A 19,929-nucleotide genomic window follows, 5' to 3' on the forward strand; every position below is an offset into this window, starting at 1 on the left:
TTATTTTTGTTTTTATTTCCATTTCTCTAAGAGGTGGGTCAAAAAGGATCTTGCTGTGATATATGTCATAGAGTGTTCTGCCTATGTTTTCCTCCGAGAGTTTGATGGTGTTTGGTCTTACATTTAAGTCTTTAATCCATTTTGAGTTTATTTTTGTGTATGGTGTTAGGGAGTGTTCTAATTTCATTCTTTTACATGTAGCTGTCCAGTTTTCCGAGCACCACTTATTGAAGAGGCTGTCATTTCTCCACTGTATATTCTTGCCTCCTTTATCAAACATAAGGTGACCATATGTGCGTGGGTTTATCTCTGGGTTTTCTATCCTGTTCCGTTGATCTATATTTCTGTTTTTGTGCAAGTACCATACAGTCTTGATTACTGTAGCTTTGTAGTATAGTCTGAAGTTGGGGAGCCTGATTCCTCCAGCTCCGTTCTTCTGTCTCAAGATTGTTTTTGCTATTCGGGGTCTTTTGTGTTTCCATACAAATTGTGAAATTTTTTGTTCTAGTTCTGTGAAAAATTCCACTGGTAGTTTGATAGGGATTGCATTGAATCTGTACATCGCTTTGGGTAGTAGAGTCATTTTCACAACGTTGATTCTTCCAATCCAAAAACATGGTATATCTCTCCATCTATTTGTATCATCTTTAATTTCTTTCATCAGTGTCTTATAATTTTCTGCATACACGTCTTTTGTCTCCTTAGCTAGGTTAATTCCTAGATATTTTATTCTTTTTGTTGCAATGGTAAATGGGAGTGTTTTCTTAATTTCACTTTCAGATTTTTCGTCATTAGTGTATAGGAATGCAAGAGATTTCTGTGCATTAATTTTGTAACCTGCTACTTTACCAAATTCATTGATTAGCTCTAGGAGTTTTCTGGTGGCATCTTTAGGATTCTCTATGTATAGTATCATGTCATCTGCAAACAGTGACAGCCTTACTTCTTTTCCAGTTTGGATTCCTTTTATTTCTTTTTCTTCTCTGATTGCTGTGGCTCAAACTTCCAAAGCTATGTTGAATAATAGTGGTGAGAGTGGACAACCTTGTCTTGTTCCTGATCTTAGTGGAAACGGTTTCAGTTTTTCACCACTGAGGACAATGTTGGCTGTGGGTTTGTCATATATGGCCTTTATTATGTTGAGGAAAGTTCCCTCTATGCCTACTTTCTGGATGTTTTTTATCACAAATGGGTGTTGAATTTTGTCGAAAGCTTTCTCTGCATCTATTGAGATAATCATATGGTTTTTCTCCTTCAATTTGTTAAATGGTGTATCACGTTGATTGATTTGCATATATTGAAGAATCCTTGCATTCCTGGGATAAAACCCACTTGATCATGGTGTTTGATCCTTTTAATGTGCTGTTGGATTCTGTTTGCTAGTATGTTGTTGAGGATTTTTTGCATCTATGTTCATCAGTGATATTGGCCTGTAGTTTTCTTTCTTTGTGGCATCTTTGTCTGTTTTTGGTATCAGAGTGATGGTGGCCTCGTAGAATGAGTTTGGGAGTGTTCCTCCCTCTGCTATATTTTGGAAGAGTTTGAGAAGGATAGGTGTTAGCTCTTCTCTAAATGTTTGATAGAATTCGCCTGTGAAGCCATCTGGTCCTGGGCTTTTGTTTGTTGGAAGATTTTTAATCACAGTCTCAATTTCAGTGCTTGTGATTGGTCTGCTTATATTTTCTATTTCTTCCTGGTTCAGTCTCGGAAGGTTGTGCTTTTCTAAGAATGTGTCCATTTCTTCCAGCTTGTCCATTTTATTGGCATATAGTTGCTTGTACTAATCTCTCATGATCCTTTGTATTTCTGCAGTGTCAGTTGTTACTTCTCCTTTTTCATTTCTAATTCTGTTGATTTGAGTCTTCTCCCTCTTTTTCTTGATGAGTCTGGCTAATGGTTTATCAATTTTGTTTATCTTCTCAGAGAACTAGCTTTTAGTTTTATTGATCTTTGCTCTTGTTTCCTTCATTTCTTTTTCAATTATTTCTGATCTGATCTTTATGATTCCTTTCCTTCTGCTAACTTTGGGTTTTTTTTGTTCTTCTTCCGCTAATTGCTTTAGGTGTAAGGTTAGGTTATTTATTTGAGATGTTTCTTATTTCTTTTTTTTTTTTTTTAAACATCTTTATTGAAGTATAATTGCCTTACAATGGTGTGTTAGCTTCTGCTTTATAACAAAATGAATCAGTTATACATATACAATATGTTCCCATTTCTCTTCCCTCTTGCATCTCCCTCCCTCCCACCCTCCCCATCCCACCCCTCTAGGTGGTCACAGAGCACCGAGCTGATCTCCCTGTGCTATGCGGCTGCTTCCCACTAGTTATCTATTTTACATTTGGTAGTGTATATATGTCCATGACACTCTCTTACCCTGTCACATCTCACCCCACCCCCTCCCCATATCCTCAAGTCCATTCTCTAGTAGGTCTGTGTCTTTATTCCCGTCTTGCCACTAGGTACTTCATGGCCTTTTTTTTTTTTTTTTTTTTCCCTTAGATTCCGTATATATGTGTTAGCATACTGTATTTGTTTTTCTCTTTCTGACTTACTTCACTCTGTATGACAGACTCTAACTCCATCCACCTCATTACAAATACCTCCATTTCATTTCTTTTTATGGCTGAGTAATATTCCATTGTATATATGTGCCACATCTTCTTTATCCATTCATCTGTCGATGGACATTTAGGTTGCTTCCATGTCCTGGCTATTGTAAATAGAGCTGCAATGAACATTTTGGTACATGACTCTTTTTGACCTATGGTTTTCTCAGGGTATATGCCCAGTAGTGGGATTGCTGGGTCGTATGGTAGTTCTATTTGTTGTTTTTTAAGGAACCTCCATGCTGTTCTCCATAGTGGCTGTATCAATTTACATTCCCACCAACAGTGCAAGAGTGTTCCCTTTCCTCCACACCCTCTCCAGCATTTATTGCTTCTAGATTTGTTGATGATGGCCATTCTGACCGGTGTGAGATGATATCTCATTGTAGTTTTGATTTGCATTTCTCTAATGATTAATGATGTTGAGCATTCTTTCATGTGTCTGTAGGCCATCTGTATATCTTCTTTGGAGAAATGTCTATTTAGGTCTTCTGCCCATTTTTGGATTGGGTTGTTGGTTTTTTTGTTATTGAGCTGCATGAGCTGCTTGTAAATCTTGGAGATTAATCCTTTGTCAGTTGCTTCATTTGCAAATATTTTCTCCCATTCTGATGGTTGTCTTTTGGTCTTGTTTATGGTTTCCTTTGCTGTGCAAAAGCTTTTAAGTTTCATTAGGTCCCATTTGTTTATTTGTGTTCTTATTTCCATTTCTCTGGGAGCTGGGTCAAAAAGAATCTTGCTGTGATGTATGTCACAGAGTGTTCTGCCTATGTTTTCCTCTAAGAGTTTGATAGTGCCTGCCCTTACACTTAGGTCTTTAATCCATTTTGAGTTTATTTTTGTGCATGGTGTCAGGGAGTGTTCTAATTTCATACTTTTACATGTACCTGTCCAATTTTCCCAGCACCACTTATTGAAGAGGCTGTCTTTTCTCCACTGTATATGCTTGCCTCCTTTATCAAAGATAAGGTGACCATATGTGTGTGGGTTTATCTCTGGGCTTTCTCTCCTATTCCATTGATCTATATTTCTGTTTTTGTGCCAGTACCAAACTGTCTTGATTACTGAAGCTTTGTAATATAGTCTGAAGTCAGGGAGCCTGATTCCCCCAGCTCCATTTTTCGTTCTCAAGATTGCTTTGGCTATTCGGGGTCTTTTGTGTTTCCATACAAATTGTGAAATTTTTTGTTCTAGTTCTGTGAAAAATGCCAGTGGTAGTTTGATAGGGATTGCATTGAACCTGTAGCTTGCTTTGCGTAGTAGAGTCATTTTCACAATGTTGATTCTTCCAATCCAGGAACATGGTATATCTCTCCATCTATTTGTATCATCTTTAATTTCTTTCATCAGTGTCTTATAATTTTCTGCATACAGGTCTTTTGTCTCCTTTGGTAGGTTTATTCCTAGATATTTTATTCTTTTTGTTGCAGTGGTAAATGGGAGTGTTTTCTTAATTTCACTTTCAGATTTTTCGTCATTAGTGTATAGAAATGCAAGAGATTTCTGTGCATTAATTTTGTATCCTGCTACTTTACCAAATTCATTGATTAGCTCTAGGAGTTTTCTGGTAGCATCTTTAGGAGTCTCTATGTATAGTATCATGTCATCCGCAAATAGTGACAGCTTTACTTCTTCTTTTCCGATTTGGATTCCTTTTATTTCTTTGTCTTCTCTGATTGCTGTGGCTAACACTTCCAAAACTATGTTGAATAATAGTGGTGAGAGTGGGCAACCTTGTCTTGTTCCTGATCTTAGTGGAAATGGTTTCAGTTTTTCACCATTGAGGACAATGTTGGCTGTGGGTTTGTCATATATGGCCTTTATTATGTTGAGGAAAGTTCCCTCTATGCCTACTTTCTGCAGGGCTTTTATCATAAATGGGTGTTGAATTTTGTCGAAAGCTTTCTCTGCATCTATTGAGATGATCATATGGTTTTTCTCCTTCAATTTGTTAATATGGTGTATCACATTGATTGATTTGCGTATATTGAAGAATCCTTGCATTCCTGGGATAAACCCCACTTGATCATGGTGTATGATCCTTTTAATGTGCTGTTGGATTCTGTTTGCTAGTATGTTGTTGAGGATTTTTTGCATCTATGTTCATCAGTGATATTGGCCTGTAGTTTTCTTTCTTTGTGGCATCTTTGTCTGTTTTTGGTATCAGAGTGATGGTGGCCTCGTAGAATGAGTTTGGGAGTGTTCCTCCCTCTGCTATATTTTGGAAGAGTTTGAGAAGGATAGGTGTTAGCTCTTCTCTAAATGTTTGATAGAATTCGCCTGTGAAGCCATCTGGTCCTGGGCTTTTGTTTGTTGGAAGATTTTTAATCACAGTCTCAATTTCAGTGCTTGTGATTGGTCTGCTTATATTTTCTATTTCTTCCTGGTTCAGTCTCGGAAGGTTGTGCTTTTCTAAGAATGTGTCCATTTCTTCCAGCTTGTCCATTTTATTGGCATATAGTTGCTTGTACTAATCTCTCATGATCCTTTGTATTTCTGCAGTGTCAGTTGTTACTTCTCCTTTTTCATTTCTAATTCTGTTGATTTGAGTCTTCTCCCTCTTTTTCTTGATGAGTCTGGCTAATGGTTTATCAATTTTGTTTATCTTCTCAGAGAACTAGCTTTTAGTTTTATTGATCTTTGCTCTTGTTTCCTTCATTTCTTTTTCATTTATTTCTGATCTGATCTTTATGATTCCTTTCCTTCTGCTAACTTTGGGGTTTTTTTGTTCTTCTTTCACTAATTGCTTTAGGTGTAAGGTTAGGTTATTTATTTGAGATGTTTTTTATTTCTTGAGGTAGGATTATATTGCTATAAACTTCCCTCTTAGAACTGCTTTTGCTGCATCCCATAGATTTTGGGTCATTGTGTTTTCACTGTCATTTTTTTCTAGGTATTTTTTGATTTTCTCTTTGATTTCTTCAGTGATCTCTTGGTTATTTAGTAGTGTATTGTTTAACCTCCATGTTTTTGTATTTTTTACAGATTTTTTCCTGTAATTGATACCTAGTCTCGTAGCATTGTGGTCGGAAAAGATACTTGATACGATTTCAATTTTCTTAATTTTACCAAGGCTTGATTTGTGACCCAAGATATGATCTATCCTGGAGAATGTTCTATGAGGACTTGAGAAGAAAGTGTATTCTGTTGGTTTTGGTTGGAATATCCTATAAATATCAATTAAGTCCATCTTGTTTAATGTGTAATTTAAAGCTTGTGTTTCCTTATTTATTTTCATTTTGGATGATCTGTCCATTGGTGAAAGTAGGATGTTAAAGTCCCCTACTATGATTGTGTTACTGTCGATTTCCCCTTTTATGGCTGTTATCATTTGCCTTATGTATTGAGGTGTTCCTATGTTGGGTGCATAAATATTTACAATTGTTATCTCTTCTTCCTGGATTGATCCCTTGATCATTATGTAGTGTCCTTCTTTGTCTCCTGTAATAATCTTTATTTTAAAGTCTATTTTGTCTGATATGAGAATTGCTACTCCAGCTTTCTTTTGATTTCCATTTTCATGGAATATCTTTTTCCATGCCCTCACTTTCAATCTGTATGTGTCCCTAGGTCTGAAGTGGGTCTCCTGTAGACAGCACATATATACGGGTCTTGTTTTTTTGTCCATTTAGCCAGGCTGTGTCTTTTGGTTGGAGCATTTAATCCATTTACATTTAAGGTAATTATCAATAGGTATGTTCCTATTACCATTTTCGTAATTGTTTTGGGTTTATTATTGTAGGTCTTTTCCTTCTCTTGTGTTTCCTGCCTAGAGAAGTTCCTTTAGCATTTGTTGTAAAGCTGGTTTGGTGGAGCTGAATTCTCTTAGCTTTGGCTTGTCTGTAAAGGTTTTAATTTCTCCATCGAATTTGAATGAGATCCTTGCTGGTTAGAGTAATCTTGGTTGTAGGTTTTTCTCCTTCATCATTTTAAATATGTCCTGCCACTCCCTTCGGGCTTGCAGAGTTTCTGCTGAAAGATCAGCTGTTAACCTTATGGGGATTCCCTTATGTGTTATTTGTTGTTTTTCCCTTGCTGCTTTTAATATTTTTTCTTTGTATTTAATTTTTGATAGTTTGATTAATATGTGTCTTAGCACGTTTCTCCTTGGATTTATCCTGTATGGGACTCTCTGTGCTTCCTGCACTTGATTAACTATTTCCTTTCCCATATTAGGGAAGTTTTCAACTATAATCTCTTCAAATATTTTCAGTCCCTTTCTTTTTCTCTTCTTCTTCTGGGACCCCTATAACTCGAATGTTGGTGCGTTTAGTGTTGTCCCAGAGGTCTCTGAGAGTGTCCTCAATTCTTTTCATTCTTTTTCCTTTATTCTGCTCTGCTAGTAGTTATTTCCACTCTTTTATCTTCCAGGTCACTTATCCGTTCTTCTGCCTCAGTTATTCTGCTATTGATCCCTTCTAGAGAATTTTCAATTTCATTTATTGTGTTGTTCATCACTGTTTGTTTGCTCTTTAGTTCTTCTAGTTCCTTCTTAAACGTTTCTTGTCTTTTCTCCATTCTATTTCGAAGATTTTGGATCATCTTTACTATCATTATTCTGAATTCTTTTTCAAGTAGACTCCCTGTTTCCTCTTCATTTGTTAGGTCTGGTGGGTTTTTACTTTTCTCCTTCATCTGCAGTGTGTTTCTCTGTCTTTTTATTTTGCTTAACTTACTGTGTTTGGGGTCTCCTTTTCGCAGGCTGCATGTTCGTAGTTCCCATTGTTTTTGGTGTCTGCCCCCAGTGGCTAAGGCTGGTTTAGTGGGTTGTGTAGGCTTCCTGGTGGAGGGGACCAGTGCCTGTGTTCTGGTGGATGAGGCTGGATCTTGTCTTTCTGTTTGGCAGGTCCACGTCTGGTGGGGTGTTTTGGGGTGTCTGTGGCTTTATTATGATTTTAGGCAGCCTCTGTGTTAATGGATGGGGTTTTGTTCCTGTCTTGCTAGTTGTTTGGCATAGGGTGTTCAGCACTGTAGCTTGCTGGTCGTTGAGTGGAGCTGGGTCTTGGTGTTGAGATCGAGATCTCCTGGAGATTTTCGCCATTTGATATTACGTGGAGCTGGGAGGTCTCTTGTGGACCAGTGTCCTGAAGTTGGCTCTCCCACCTCAGAGGCACAGCCCTGACGCCTGGCTGGAGCACCACGACCTTGTCTTCCACACGGCTCAGAATAAAAGGGAGAAAAAAAAAGGAAAGAAAGAAAGAAGATAAGATAAAATAAAATAAAGTAAAGTAAAATAAAATAAAGTTATTAAAATAAAAAATAATTATTAAGAAAAACAAATTTTAATAATAATAAAAAAAAAAGGACAGACAGAACCCTAGGACAAATGGTAAAAGCGAAGCTCTACAGGCAAAATCACACACAGAAGCACACACATACACACTCACAAAAAGAGAAAAAGGGGAAAAATATATATATATCGTTGCTCCCAAAGTCCACCTCCTCAATTTGGGATGATTCGTTGTCTATTCAGGTATTCCACAGATGCAGGGTACATCAAGTTGATTGTGGAGATTTAATCCGCTACTCCTGAAGCTGCTGGGAGAGATTTCCCTTTCTCTTCTTTGTTCTCACAGCTCCCGGGGTTCAGCTTTGGATGTGGACCCGCCTCTGCGTGTAGGTCGCCTGAGGGCGTCTGTTCTTCGCTCAGGACAGGTTTAAAGGAGCAGCTGCTTCGGGGGCTCTGGCTCACTCGGGCCGGGGGGAGGGAGGGGTACGGAGGAGGCGGGGCGAGCCTGCGGCAGCAGAGGCGGCGTGACGCTGCACCCGCCTGAGGCACGCCGTGCGTTCTCCCAGGGAAGTTGTCCCTGGATCACAGGACCCTGGCAGTGGCGGGCTGCACAGGCTCCCGGGAGGGGCGGTGTGGACAGTGACCTGTGCTTGCACACAGGCTTCTTGGTGGCGGCAGCAGCAGCCTTAGCGTCTCATGCCCGTCTCTGGGGTCCGCGCTGATAACCGCCGCTCGCCCCCGTCTCTGGAACTCCTTTACACGGCGCTCTGAATCCCCTCTCCTCGTGCACCAGGAAACAAAGAGGCAAGAAAAAGTCTCTTGCCTCTTCGGCAGCTCCAGACTTTCCCAGACTCCCTCCCGGCTAGCTGTGGCGCACTAGCCCCTTCAGGCTGTGTTCATGCCACCAACCCCAGTCCTCTCCCTGCCATCCGACCTCCGAAGCCCGAGCCTCAGCTCCCAGACCCCGCCCGCCCCGGCGGGTGAGCAGACAAGCCTCTCGGGCTGCTGAGTGCTGGTCGGCACCGATCCTCTGTGCGGGAATCTCTCCGCTTTGCCCTCCGCACACCTGTGGCTGCGCTCTCCTCCGTGGCTCCGAATCTTCCCCCCTCCGCCACCCGCAGTCTCCGCCCGCGAAGGGTCTTCCTAGTGTGTGGAAACCTTTCCTCCTTCACAGCTCCCTCCCACTGGTGCAGGTCCCGTCCCTATTCTTTTGTCTCTGTTTTTTCTTTTTTCTTTTGCCCTACCCAGGTACGTGGGGAGTTTCTTGCCTTTTGGGAGGTCTGAGGTCTTCTGCCAGCGTTCAGTAGGTGTTCTGTAGGAGTTGTTCCACATGTAGATGTATTTCTGATGTATTTGTGGGGAGGAAGGTGATCTCTGCATCTTACTCTTCCGCCATCTTGAAGCTCTCCAGTCCCTTTGATTTTAACTGAAAAATCAATAAAAACGTTTTTCCCCTGGTTTATTCCAACCTTTATTTTTCCAAGAGTCCTAAAACACAGAAAAGCTTTTTAGCTTACTAAGCGAATCGTCTTTCTCATTCTTGAAGAAAGAAGTCAGTTCTACCTGAGCTTTTGGTATGTTTCCACTGTTCCAAAGGCTGGAAGAGTTTGTAAGGTCTTATAGCTGAATTGCCTATTCTTGCTCCTCCCAAAGCTCCTTTGATGCTTAAGGGAAGTAAAAGCAAAATTAACATAAAAGGAGAGCCTCACGCTTCTGGAAAACAACCATCTGACCCTGATAATCTGGAGAACTACCAAAATGGGCCCAAATTACCCAAATGAAAACATTTGCAAACGTTTTAAGAGGTTGTCGTAGCAGTCCAACTCAGTAGGACACGTACTGAGCTGCCGGATGTGGAGGTGGGAGGAAGAGACATACGTGAGAGATGCCTACAGGACTTGGTGACAGATTGACTGTAATACTTGAAGAAGAAGAAGGAATCAAGATGGTTTCATCTTTAAGTGTGATAGAATATTGAGAGAAGAACAGGTTTTCTGGAGAGGGTGAGCATACTTTGTGATATATAGGTATACTTCCAAATAGATAGATCTGTTACCAGAGTTGAACAGATGGCTGTGAAGCATGAGGGAGGTGAATAAGTATGAGATATGTGGAATTCATCAGGCTATAGATATTGGTTGAAGAAACAGCAGTGGATGAAATATTGCTGCGAAAGTATGCGAGAAGAGGATTGAAAAAAAAACATTGAGACACGCTGACGTGTGTGGGCTAGGCAGCAAAAAAAGGAGCTAATATTGCTAAAGAAATTGAATAGTATCATTGATGAACATAGTTGTAAACAATCCTAAATGCTAGAAAATATTGTAGGTGGCTTATTTTTTCATGATGAAGGAAAATTAAGAACGTTAGTAAATGAGGAAAAGGAACCCCAAGAAGGGGAGCGATTGAATACGGGAAATGGAGTCGACTTTTTGGAGCAAATGTCTTTAAGGAAGTGGGAAAGAGCCTAAAAAATAAGAGATTTAGCACATCCTCTCTGACAGAAAGAAAAAGACAGGCAAGGTGGTTGTGAACAGAGAATAGACACTGGCATCACATAGACTTATTGGAATTTTGGCTGTGCTAATCATTTGGGGGGAAAATTGTATAACTTCTCTGGGTCTCAGTCTCTTTTTAAAGTGATGAAGATGTCTCCTTTGTAGGGTTTGAGCTTTCATGATAATAGAGGTTGAGCTTTTGTATCAGCTCTTCCCTTTGCCTGGATCACTTGTTCCCCGGAGACACGCATGCCAATTTCTTTCTTGCCCACATGTGTCTCCCGGCTGTGACCCACCCCCAACCCCCAGTATCAGGTAGCTTCTTCCTCTCCCTCTCATCCTCTATCTCATCACTCAAATTTATTTTTTTCATAGCACCCATTCCCATCAGAAATGACCTTATCTGCATGTCTTTTTGTGTTTATTTTTTCCATGCTTAGAGTTTATTTTACCTATTAGAATATATTCATGATAAGAACAGAGATTCAAACTCATTTATTACTCAGTTCCCCACCTCTAGGAACATTAGGCACAATTCAGTTCAGTAAATATTAGATAAGACTATTCATAAACAGTAGTTATTAGGGGAAGGATAAATTAGGAGTTTGAAATTAACACACTATTATATATAAAATAGATAACCAACAAGGACCTACTATATAGCACAGAGAACTATATTCAATGTCGTGTAATAACCCATAATGGAAAAGAATCTGAAGAAAGAGTATAACTGAGTCACTTTGCTGTACACCTGAAACTAACACAACATTGTAAATCAAGTATATTTCAATTTTTTTAAAGTTGTTATTATTAGTCTGAAATTGGAGGTGAGAGAAGAGGAGTTGACAGGTTAGGAGACAGCTATCTCCTCTGAGTAAAAAGAACATAGAGGACAGGACTGCAGATCCAAGCAGGTATGTGTTTGGAAATTTTAGCTCTACAAGGGATGGTTGTAGACAGAGTTATATAGTTTCCCAGTCCATTACAGGATTCTTTTATGTCCAGCCAAAATCACCCAGGCTATCTTGTCATTACTTCTTTGCCTTTAGTTAACCAAAAGTCTCTTTAAAAAAATTATACATGCATACCATTTATTTGCTTCTGTGTGAATAATATTACTAATGATAGCTAACAATTTTCGTTTTTATATTTGCAAGGCCCAGGCACCATTAACCACGGTACATATATGAGCTCATTTATTCCTCTCAGCAATCCTATAAGGACAGCGGTATAATTATCCCATTTTGCAGATGAGAAAACTGAGGCACAGAGACAAATAATATGCCCAAGGTCACATAGCTAACAGCAGACCCAAGCAGTTTGGCTGTGAAGCCCATGCTCTTAACCACTGAGCTATACTGCCTCTCAAGACCTCATCCACCCATCTGAAAGAAAAATTAATGTTGCTTTGTTGAAGCCAGACAAAGCTGTTTATCAGCTAGCCAGACAAAGCAGGTCAGATTGTCCTGCCAGGGAAATGTCCTGGGAGAAATTGTCCTGTCAGGGAACGAACCTGGAAGGAATTTTCCTTTCAAGGAAAGGAATACTTGATCAATCAAATCAAGTATTCCTAAAATCATTACCTTTTCTCCCCCCCTCACTTTGGCAACCCCTTGCAATTTAAGATCATCTGAAAATTGAATTAATGTTCTGTTTACTCCTTTTTTTCAGGTAATTTAATAAATACTCTGGGCTCAACCCTGAACACCTCATAGAAAAGTTACCCATGCTCCACAGATTGGCTGACGTGGTGAAAGGATATTCAGTTTTGCATAGATAAACTCTGATTTGCATTATATAGTGTCTAATATATGACTTCTTAGAATGTTTATGATTAACGCTTTGCTTACAACCCGAAACACTGGTTATAAATTTCAGCCCTATCTTTTCTTATTCGGTTTTTCCAGTGATCTGCTCTAGCTCCTCTTTAATTTTTCCCAGTGTGTTTTTAGATTATATTGACCATCAAGAAATCTTTATTTGGAGTAAGCAGAGTCTAATTCCTCATTTTCTTAACATTTACACGAAGGAAAATTATGAAAAGGAAGTGAAGTTTTTAAGTTATCTTTATCAGTATGCTTCCACATCAGGTTCTTAAACTCAGGGGTAATGAATCACTCTTGATTATTCTAAAATTAGATCTGTTTTGCATAGTGATAGTGCTGTGGTCTGCAGGTGTGTGGAAGTGTAGCAAGTTGGTAAAAACTACTGACTCTGGAGCCAGACTGCCTAGGTGTTAATCCTTTGCTCTGTGTGCTAACTGTGTGACCTTGGGCAAGGTACTTAACTTCTCTGGGCCCCAATTTCATTAGATGTAAAATGGAGATAATAATATCTTTAATGTTGTCACAAGGATTACTTGAATTAATATAGGTAAAGTATTTAGAACAGTGTCTGGAACCTGGAAAGATCTATGTAATGCTGTTTTCTTTGTTCTTGATTCTGCTGTAACTTAGGAAAAAGTTGCTTTCCTTGTCACTAAGTGTTGTAAAAATGCTTTCTTAACAAATATTATTTTCATTCATCTTGACAGATTGAAAAGATTAATTCAGTATGATATGCTTTTCGTTCTTTTTGTATATCATTTATTGATTGTTAAAATTCGTGATTAATTTAGAGCCAGATCATAAGCTTCTTTATGCCTCTTATGTAATGTCTTGATCAGATGACACTGAAAAACAATTTAAATAAAGATGTCTTCAATATTTTTCTTTGTTTTTAAGAGTCCAATGACTCAGTGTTTCCCTCGGGTTAGAATATTTTTAAATTCCTATTTAATTTTAAAGAAGTTATTTTATTTATGTGTAAATATCCAAAAAGGCAGACATACCATCTGGTAGGTAAGTACATTCAGGTGTGTAAAGCAGCTACTCCTTCACCCGTCTCTAAAATGTGCATACTGCCATCTGCTGGAAAGAGCTTTTGTACAGCATTTGGAGAGTATTTTTGAAAAAAATTGTTGAACAATTTTTCCCATAAATTTTTTTGATAATTTAAACTATATCTTTAATTCTATTGAGAGTAAATAAATTTACAGTATAAGAGTTTTTGAATCCTTTTCAATGAAAACCAAGATGGAGGCAGTTGTGTTTTTTTGTTTGCTTAATTTTTTGTTTGTTTTTGTTTTTTCAGATAGATTGGAAAATACATTCACAAACCTTTAAAACTTTTTATATAGATAGGTAGAAGTGTTCTAATGTGTTCTGTATTTTGCTGAGGGCAGTTGTGTGGCATTTTGTTTGATTTGAATAGCAGCTGTGTGAAGCAGGCAGAGCAAGTACGATTATAATTTGCCAGTGAGAAAACAGAGGCTCAGAGAGGTTAAGTGACCAACCCAAGGTGACTCAGTTTATTGGTGGCATAGTTGGGACCAGAATCCAGGTCTTTGAATATATCTAATCCTGAGGTGCTGATTATTTCTCCAACTCAGAGCATAAAACATTGCAGGGGCTTCGGTGGTGGCGCAGTGGTTGAGAATCTGCCTGCCAATGCAGGGGACACAGGTTCGAGCCCTGGTCCGGGAGGATCCCACATGCCGCGGAGCGACTAGGCCTGTGAGCCACAATTGCTGAGCCTGCGCGTCTGGAGCCTGTGCTCTGCAACAGGAGAGGCCGCGACAGTGAGAGGCCCGCGCACGGCGATGAAGAGTGGCCCCCGCTTGCCGCAACTGGAGAAAGCCCTCTCACAGGAACTAAGGCCCAACACAGCTATAAATAAATAAATAAATAAAATTAAAAAAAAAAAAATTGCATCCTGTTATCGATAAGATCCAGCAAGATGACAAGCAGCCAATTTATTAAGTACATTTTAAAAATGAATAATGGACAGGAAGCAACTTTTTTAAACCTTGAAAAGCAAAATAATAAATGATATCCCATGCTTTGCACAATACAGACACCTATTTGTTGATTTACCACATTGGAAGAATATTTTCTCCTACATATAAATATTATTGCCTTATAGTTGATTATTTCTACCTCCAATAATTTAGTATACTCTGAGACAGTTTCACAAATAGGTGCCAGCTCAGAACATTCCATAACTGAAGTGCTCTGGAGTGCTCTGTTATCTAAGTAGCCTGGTATGGTATAATGGGGATTTTTGTTAAATAATACTTTTCTTTTGGTGAATGGTAAATTTGACTTTTTAAAAAGTGTCTTTTTATTTCATCATTTTATAATGTAATACTGCCATTGAGAACATGAATTTTGTGCGTGATACTTTCTCGGCGCTGTACTGATTTTAAAATTTACCAAATAAAAATTAATGTACCAATTTGGGGGTGATTATATGTACATTATACTAGCTCAGATATCACAAGCTACTTGTTATGATTGCCAGCTCTCATTTTATGATTCTAATAGTTTTCTGATATAGTTGTCTCCCATAACATTTAGACGTGTTGCTGTCACTGCTATATTGCCATGGCTGTAAGGGCCTTCCTTCCCTCCGTCACCTCTCCTCAAGTAATTAATTCACTTCTTTTTATCTGTTTTTCTTTAGTTTAAAATTTTATTGTTCCCCTATTTTGTGCCCTTACTAACATTGATTTGAACATTTTTTTAATATTAAATGCACTTACATTTCAGTTACATTACGTACATGTTAGAACTTTGTGTGTGAAGCCATGTTGCTAACTCAGAACAGCTGCCTTATGAGAAGTCTCTTGGAATGTCCATGAGTCTCTCTGGATGATTATATTAGTGACAGACCCGGCTTTGGACTTTTACTTGAATTGGAACTATGATGCTAGAAATTTCTTATCAGATAATTAATCCAGAAGAAGAGGGGGATTAAATCTTCAATTAGGCAGTATGAGGCATGGAGTAAGATAAGAGAATCTGTCCATGGCCAAAAGGATCATAAGAAATCATAGCTTTTTGGCCAGCATTCAATTTTCCTTATAATGACCTGAAATCTTCCCCTTTAATAGTGTGAACCCATAGTTTTTAGTTTTATTTGCTGTAGATATGCAGAATAAATTGAACCCCTTTTCCACACGGTGGCTATTAAGTTTTCTTTTCTACTTCCCACACTCTAATGTGCTTTAATGTCCTTCTGTCCTTCTCACTCATAAAATTTTTGAGCAATTGTGTGCATGAATTAAATCTTTTAATTCTTACCCCAACTCCATGAGGTAGTATTCTTATTATGTCCATTTGATTGAGGTTCAGAAAGATGAAGACCACACAAGCAATGATGGTCTTGAACCAAGACATCAACTGAGACTACTAGTGGCTTGTGTCAGGCTTTAGCCACTGTATCCTACCACCATTTTTTATGTGACGCATTTTTCTAGGCTCCTTGCTCTTTGCTTAGAGAGGAGTCTGGATACATTCCTGTTTGTATACATCTCTGTTGTAAGACAGAACAGACAAAATGAACTCAATACTTCAGGTGTACAGTGGCCTATAGCAGGATAGCTTGGGCATGAGCTACCAGCCTGCACACCTGTGCAATGCAAGAGAGAATTGCAGATTTTTTTCACCCCTTGGCTTATCTTGAATAGGTATTAACTTGGGTCTCACCATCATATGGGTGTGTGTGAGTTTGTAAATGTATAAATGTATAAATAAATGTATTTTTCCACTTTAAAAGGAGCCTAAATCTTTTCTTGTTAAACGACACTTTGTCATCTTTAGTATATACTAGCTTCCCTAGATCTTTTACCTCCATCTTAGCTGTTCTTCCCTTTTTAGTTCCATCTAAAAATTCAGTAAGTATACATTTAATCTACATTTAAGACCTTGATATTTTAAGGTGTTCTGTGTAGTCCCATTAGATTCCTGAAACATTTCATTTGAGATTTCTTGGTCTGTTTCTTGGTCAGTGTGGCAAGAAATTCATGAATTTCTTTTCTTAGAGCATCCTGTTATCCTTGAGTTATATTTCTTTTTAAGGTCTGTCTTTCCCCTGTAGGCTTTAAATTTGCTGTACCTTCTGTCCAAACCTCCTGGATCTTAAGTTGAATTGAGGTTGGTTTTCCATCCCTCTTTTAGTTATTGTGACAAATGTTGCTTCCCTGTTCCTGAGAACAGCTAAGAACTTTGAAATGTAGCCAGATAACTCCCCCTTTCCCATTTCTGCTAGCATTTGCCTACTTACTAAGCAATCTTTATTCACACCAATTTTGCACTAGTATAACCAGAAGATATGTCTACTTTAGACTGCCAGTAATTTACTGAGTGTTTTTGCATGTTAGCTAATCTCTACGGTCTTCATCTTCCTTATCTATATAAATCTGTGTTGGACTATGGCCTCTGAGGTTGCTTAAGTTCTAATATCTGTGATTTTAAAGTATACCAAATTAACTGTAGAAATTTTAATTTAACATTTAAAATTAAATAAAAAGCAGTGACTCAACTTTGCCTTTCTGAGCTATACCCAGGACTGGTATTATATGTACTTGTATAGTCATCTTAGTAATACAGATATGGAAGGATTTCTTTACTGTAGGACTTCTAAATAATCGTTGTCTCAGCTGCCCCACTCCTGGGGTGGGGAGGCATTGGGAGGGCCACCCAGTAACTGGCCCACAGATAGACCACCACAGCTCCTGCACACGGGCTTCGCCAACCAGACGTAGCACCCCTGACGGCAACAGGGGCACCTGGAGGACATGCTTGCTCTTTTCCGCCACATGGTTGCAGCCACTCACAGCTGGCCGATGCTTCACCGGAGTCACCGTCTTGTGATGAATGTTATGTGTGGATCATAGCACACGTGGGCTTTTAACACTACAGTAGTTTAATCAAGCCCTTTTAAAGCATATTCTCTATGTTCGTGGTACTGTGGGGTTTACAAAATCAGTAATCCACACAGCCAAGAATTATTCCATAGTTGAAAGTAAATGATTTCATTTCAGACATCAGTTTAAACTAAACTAAAAAAAAAGGGACTTGATGCCTATATTTGGGATTACACAACCATACCCTAAATATGCATCTCATGAAATCCTTTGTGTTGCCTTTCTTCAGGTAATTATCTACTTTGCTTCTAGGTGAATGAAATTTACCATGATGAGTCCCTGGGAGTGCATATAAATGTGGTCCTGGTGCGCATGATAATGCTGGGCTATGCAAAGGTAAAATGTCTTACTGTATGTCAACTGTGAACATCAAGGACTGGATTAGCAAACAGATTAGATTGCTGAAGCCATAGCTGACATTCAACGTAGACATGTCTCACGTAGACCCCAGTTGCTCTGAACTGAGAGGAGAAAACTGCCCCAATGAATGGAGGTCTCTACATTTGAGTAGATAATGAATGATTTTTGTGCTGGTACTGTTTGCTGTGTTTACCTCTGTCTTATGGAGTTGGAGATAATTATCCTGATTTTGGCATGACTGTATGAATGAAAATGAATGGATGCCATTACAAAAATAAACAGAATTTCCTTAATCTATCATCATCATCAAATTTATGATTCATTTATTATTCCAAAACATCTATGTTGAGTGACTACTATGTGTCAGGTGCTTTCTAGGTGCTTCAAATATATCTGTGAAGCAAAATAACAGAGATCCTTACCCTCTCATGATTTCTTGAAAACAATATGTGAAATATGAGTCTTTTCGATTAAGAAAAGTGAAGCACACGGTGAATATTTTTTTTATTTAAAAGGGCATTAATCTTTTTGAAAGCAAAATGTTGGGTCAAAATACATACAATAGGCATTTTTATGTAATGTAACTTTAGCTGGCTTTAAAATGACACTAGATGTGTCCCTGTCCTTGGAAATAATGGAATGGAGGAAGTGGTCTCTCCCTCTGAGGAGAAAACATAGGGGAAGTGACTAACTTGGCAGCTTTCCTGATGTTTAAAATTACATGTCGCCCCTCCCATAATTAATCCTCCTGATTATGGAATACTAATGAAATTATGCATTTAGCAAACAGGAAAAAAATCCATGTGTTTGCATTTTATTATGTATGAAAACTTATCATTCCTAGTGAGAGGGTGTCATTGATCTTTAGTTTATCCCACAAACCTGACCTACTTTGTGTCTCCAACACTGAATGCAAGTCAGATCCAGATGGAGATGTTAACAGCCTTCAGTTGGTTATTAAATCATTTGTTTGGAGAAGTATGTGTTCAACTATAATAAACCAAACTTTTTTCTTAAGAATGTAAACACTGATAAAAACATTTGCTGAAATGTAACAAAGCTCTCAGCCGGTCTGCCAAGTAGGGACTAATTTTGGGTTCCAAGTTCAATTTCTCATTCCATCAGAACTACTCGGGGAAGTGTGGCTCCTGAGTTCTTGAAGGCTGGGGCCTTTCCCTCTGAACTTTTAACTCCTGACAATAACGTGATAGTAGCGGCATTCCAAGGAATGTCAATCTATCTCTTGGAATTGCAGGATATGAGTACACCCCTCTTCATTGCTGTGAGGTTAAAAAAAAGGGTAGTTTTTTTTTTTCAGTGTGAGGTTCATATAATTTGACTGTTCCTCAAATCGAAGATTCCACCAGCTTTGCCAGCTCATTGAAGAACTTATATTCTTCCAGTATGTTGATTAATTTTGGACCAAAAAAAAAAAAAAAATTGAAACTGAAGATCTTTCACTTTAACATCTCTGGGAAAAAAAGTCTCGTGCCCGAATCTTTCCATCTATCCTCTATTTTTGTTGTTAATATTTATGAAACTAAAGATCTAAGCTAAATCAAGAATTCTTACTAGAATGTTTACCCAACTGATGAATATCGAGTTGCTTCACAAGAGCAAAAACATCTCAGCGTCACGTATTTCCATTAATGGTGTCAGCCACCTTTCACACAGGTAATATTGATCATAAAGGTATCCCTCATGGGCATGTAGAATTTCCAAATGAGAGTATTTGGAAATATTTATTTCCAAATAAGTATTTATTTCCAAATAAGCCCCCAATAATAGTATTGTACATTATTTAATTATTGTAATCTCAAATGTTAATTTCAGAGAACGTTATTAAAGGAAGCCTTTGGGAAAATGCTATGTATGTCTTTAACATATTGTTTCCTCCTAGTCCATCAGCCTCATAGAAAGGGGAAACCCATCCAGGAGCTTGGAGAACGTGTGTCGCTGGGCTTGCCAACAACAAAAATCTGATCCCAATCATTCTGAACACCACGATCATGCAATTTTCTTAACCAGGCAAGACTTTGGACCTGCTGGAATGCAAGGTATTTCCATTAATATGTAGAAGAGAAACTTAAGGGCATGACTTTTCAAAAGCAATCCTAAATCAGGGAATCTGTCCAAATGTTCAGATCTCCACCATCACTTTCCTCCATGCATCAGCCAAGCATACATTTTCTTTCTGTTGCTTCCAGTGACTTCTGTGGCATTTGCAATGCTAAATGCCACCTAAATACTATGATTAATTACACTCCCCTTTACAATAATGAGTGTGCATCTGGGGTACAGAGGGGATGCTGTAAAATGTGGTGTGATTTCCACTAACTGTTTGGAATGGGAAGGGAGATGCCATGGGAAATGTCTGCTGCCAAAGAGCTTTCTTCCAAAGTCAGCTTACATTTATCTAATAAATTCTGATATAGACTTCGGAAAAAATTAGACTGACCGTTTTCTTTTCAACGTTGGTGGAATTTC

General features: G+C 38.5%; 1 protein-coding gene across 1 annotated transcript in view; it reads left to right on the forward strand.

The window, feature by feature from the left end:
• ADAMTS3 (ADAM metallopeptidase with thrombospondin type 1 motif 3) overlaps positions 1 to 19,929 on the forward strand; it is a 284,361-nt gene that overhangs the window by 228,091 nt on the left and 36,341 nt on the right. The window contains exons 6-7 of the mRNA XM_068542844.1: positions 17,335 to 17,418; positions 19,343 to 19,499. Of these exons, the coding sequence (XP_068398945.1) occupies positions 17,335 to 17,418; positions 19,343 to 19,499 (241 nt within the window). The remainder of the gene's footprint in view (positions 1 to 17,334; positions 17,419 to 19,342; positions 19,500 to 19,929) is intronic.

Source organism: Eschrichtius robustus, chromosome 4 (assembly GCF_028021215.1).
Source record: "Eschrichtius robustus isolate mEscRob2 chromosome 4, mEscRob2.pri, whole genome shotgun sequence".
In the NCBI taxonomy this organism is placed as follows: domain Eukaryota; kingdom Metazoa; phylum Chordata; class Mammalia; order Artiodactyla; family Eschrichtiidae; genus Eschrichtius; species Eschrichtius robustus.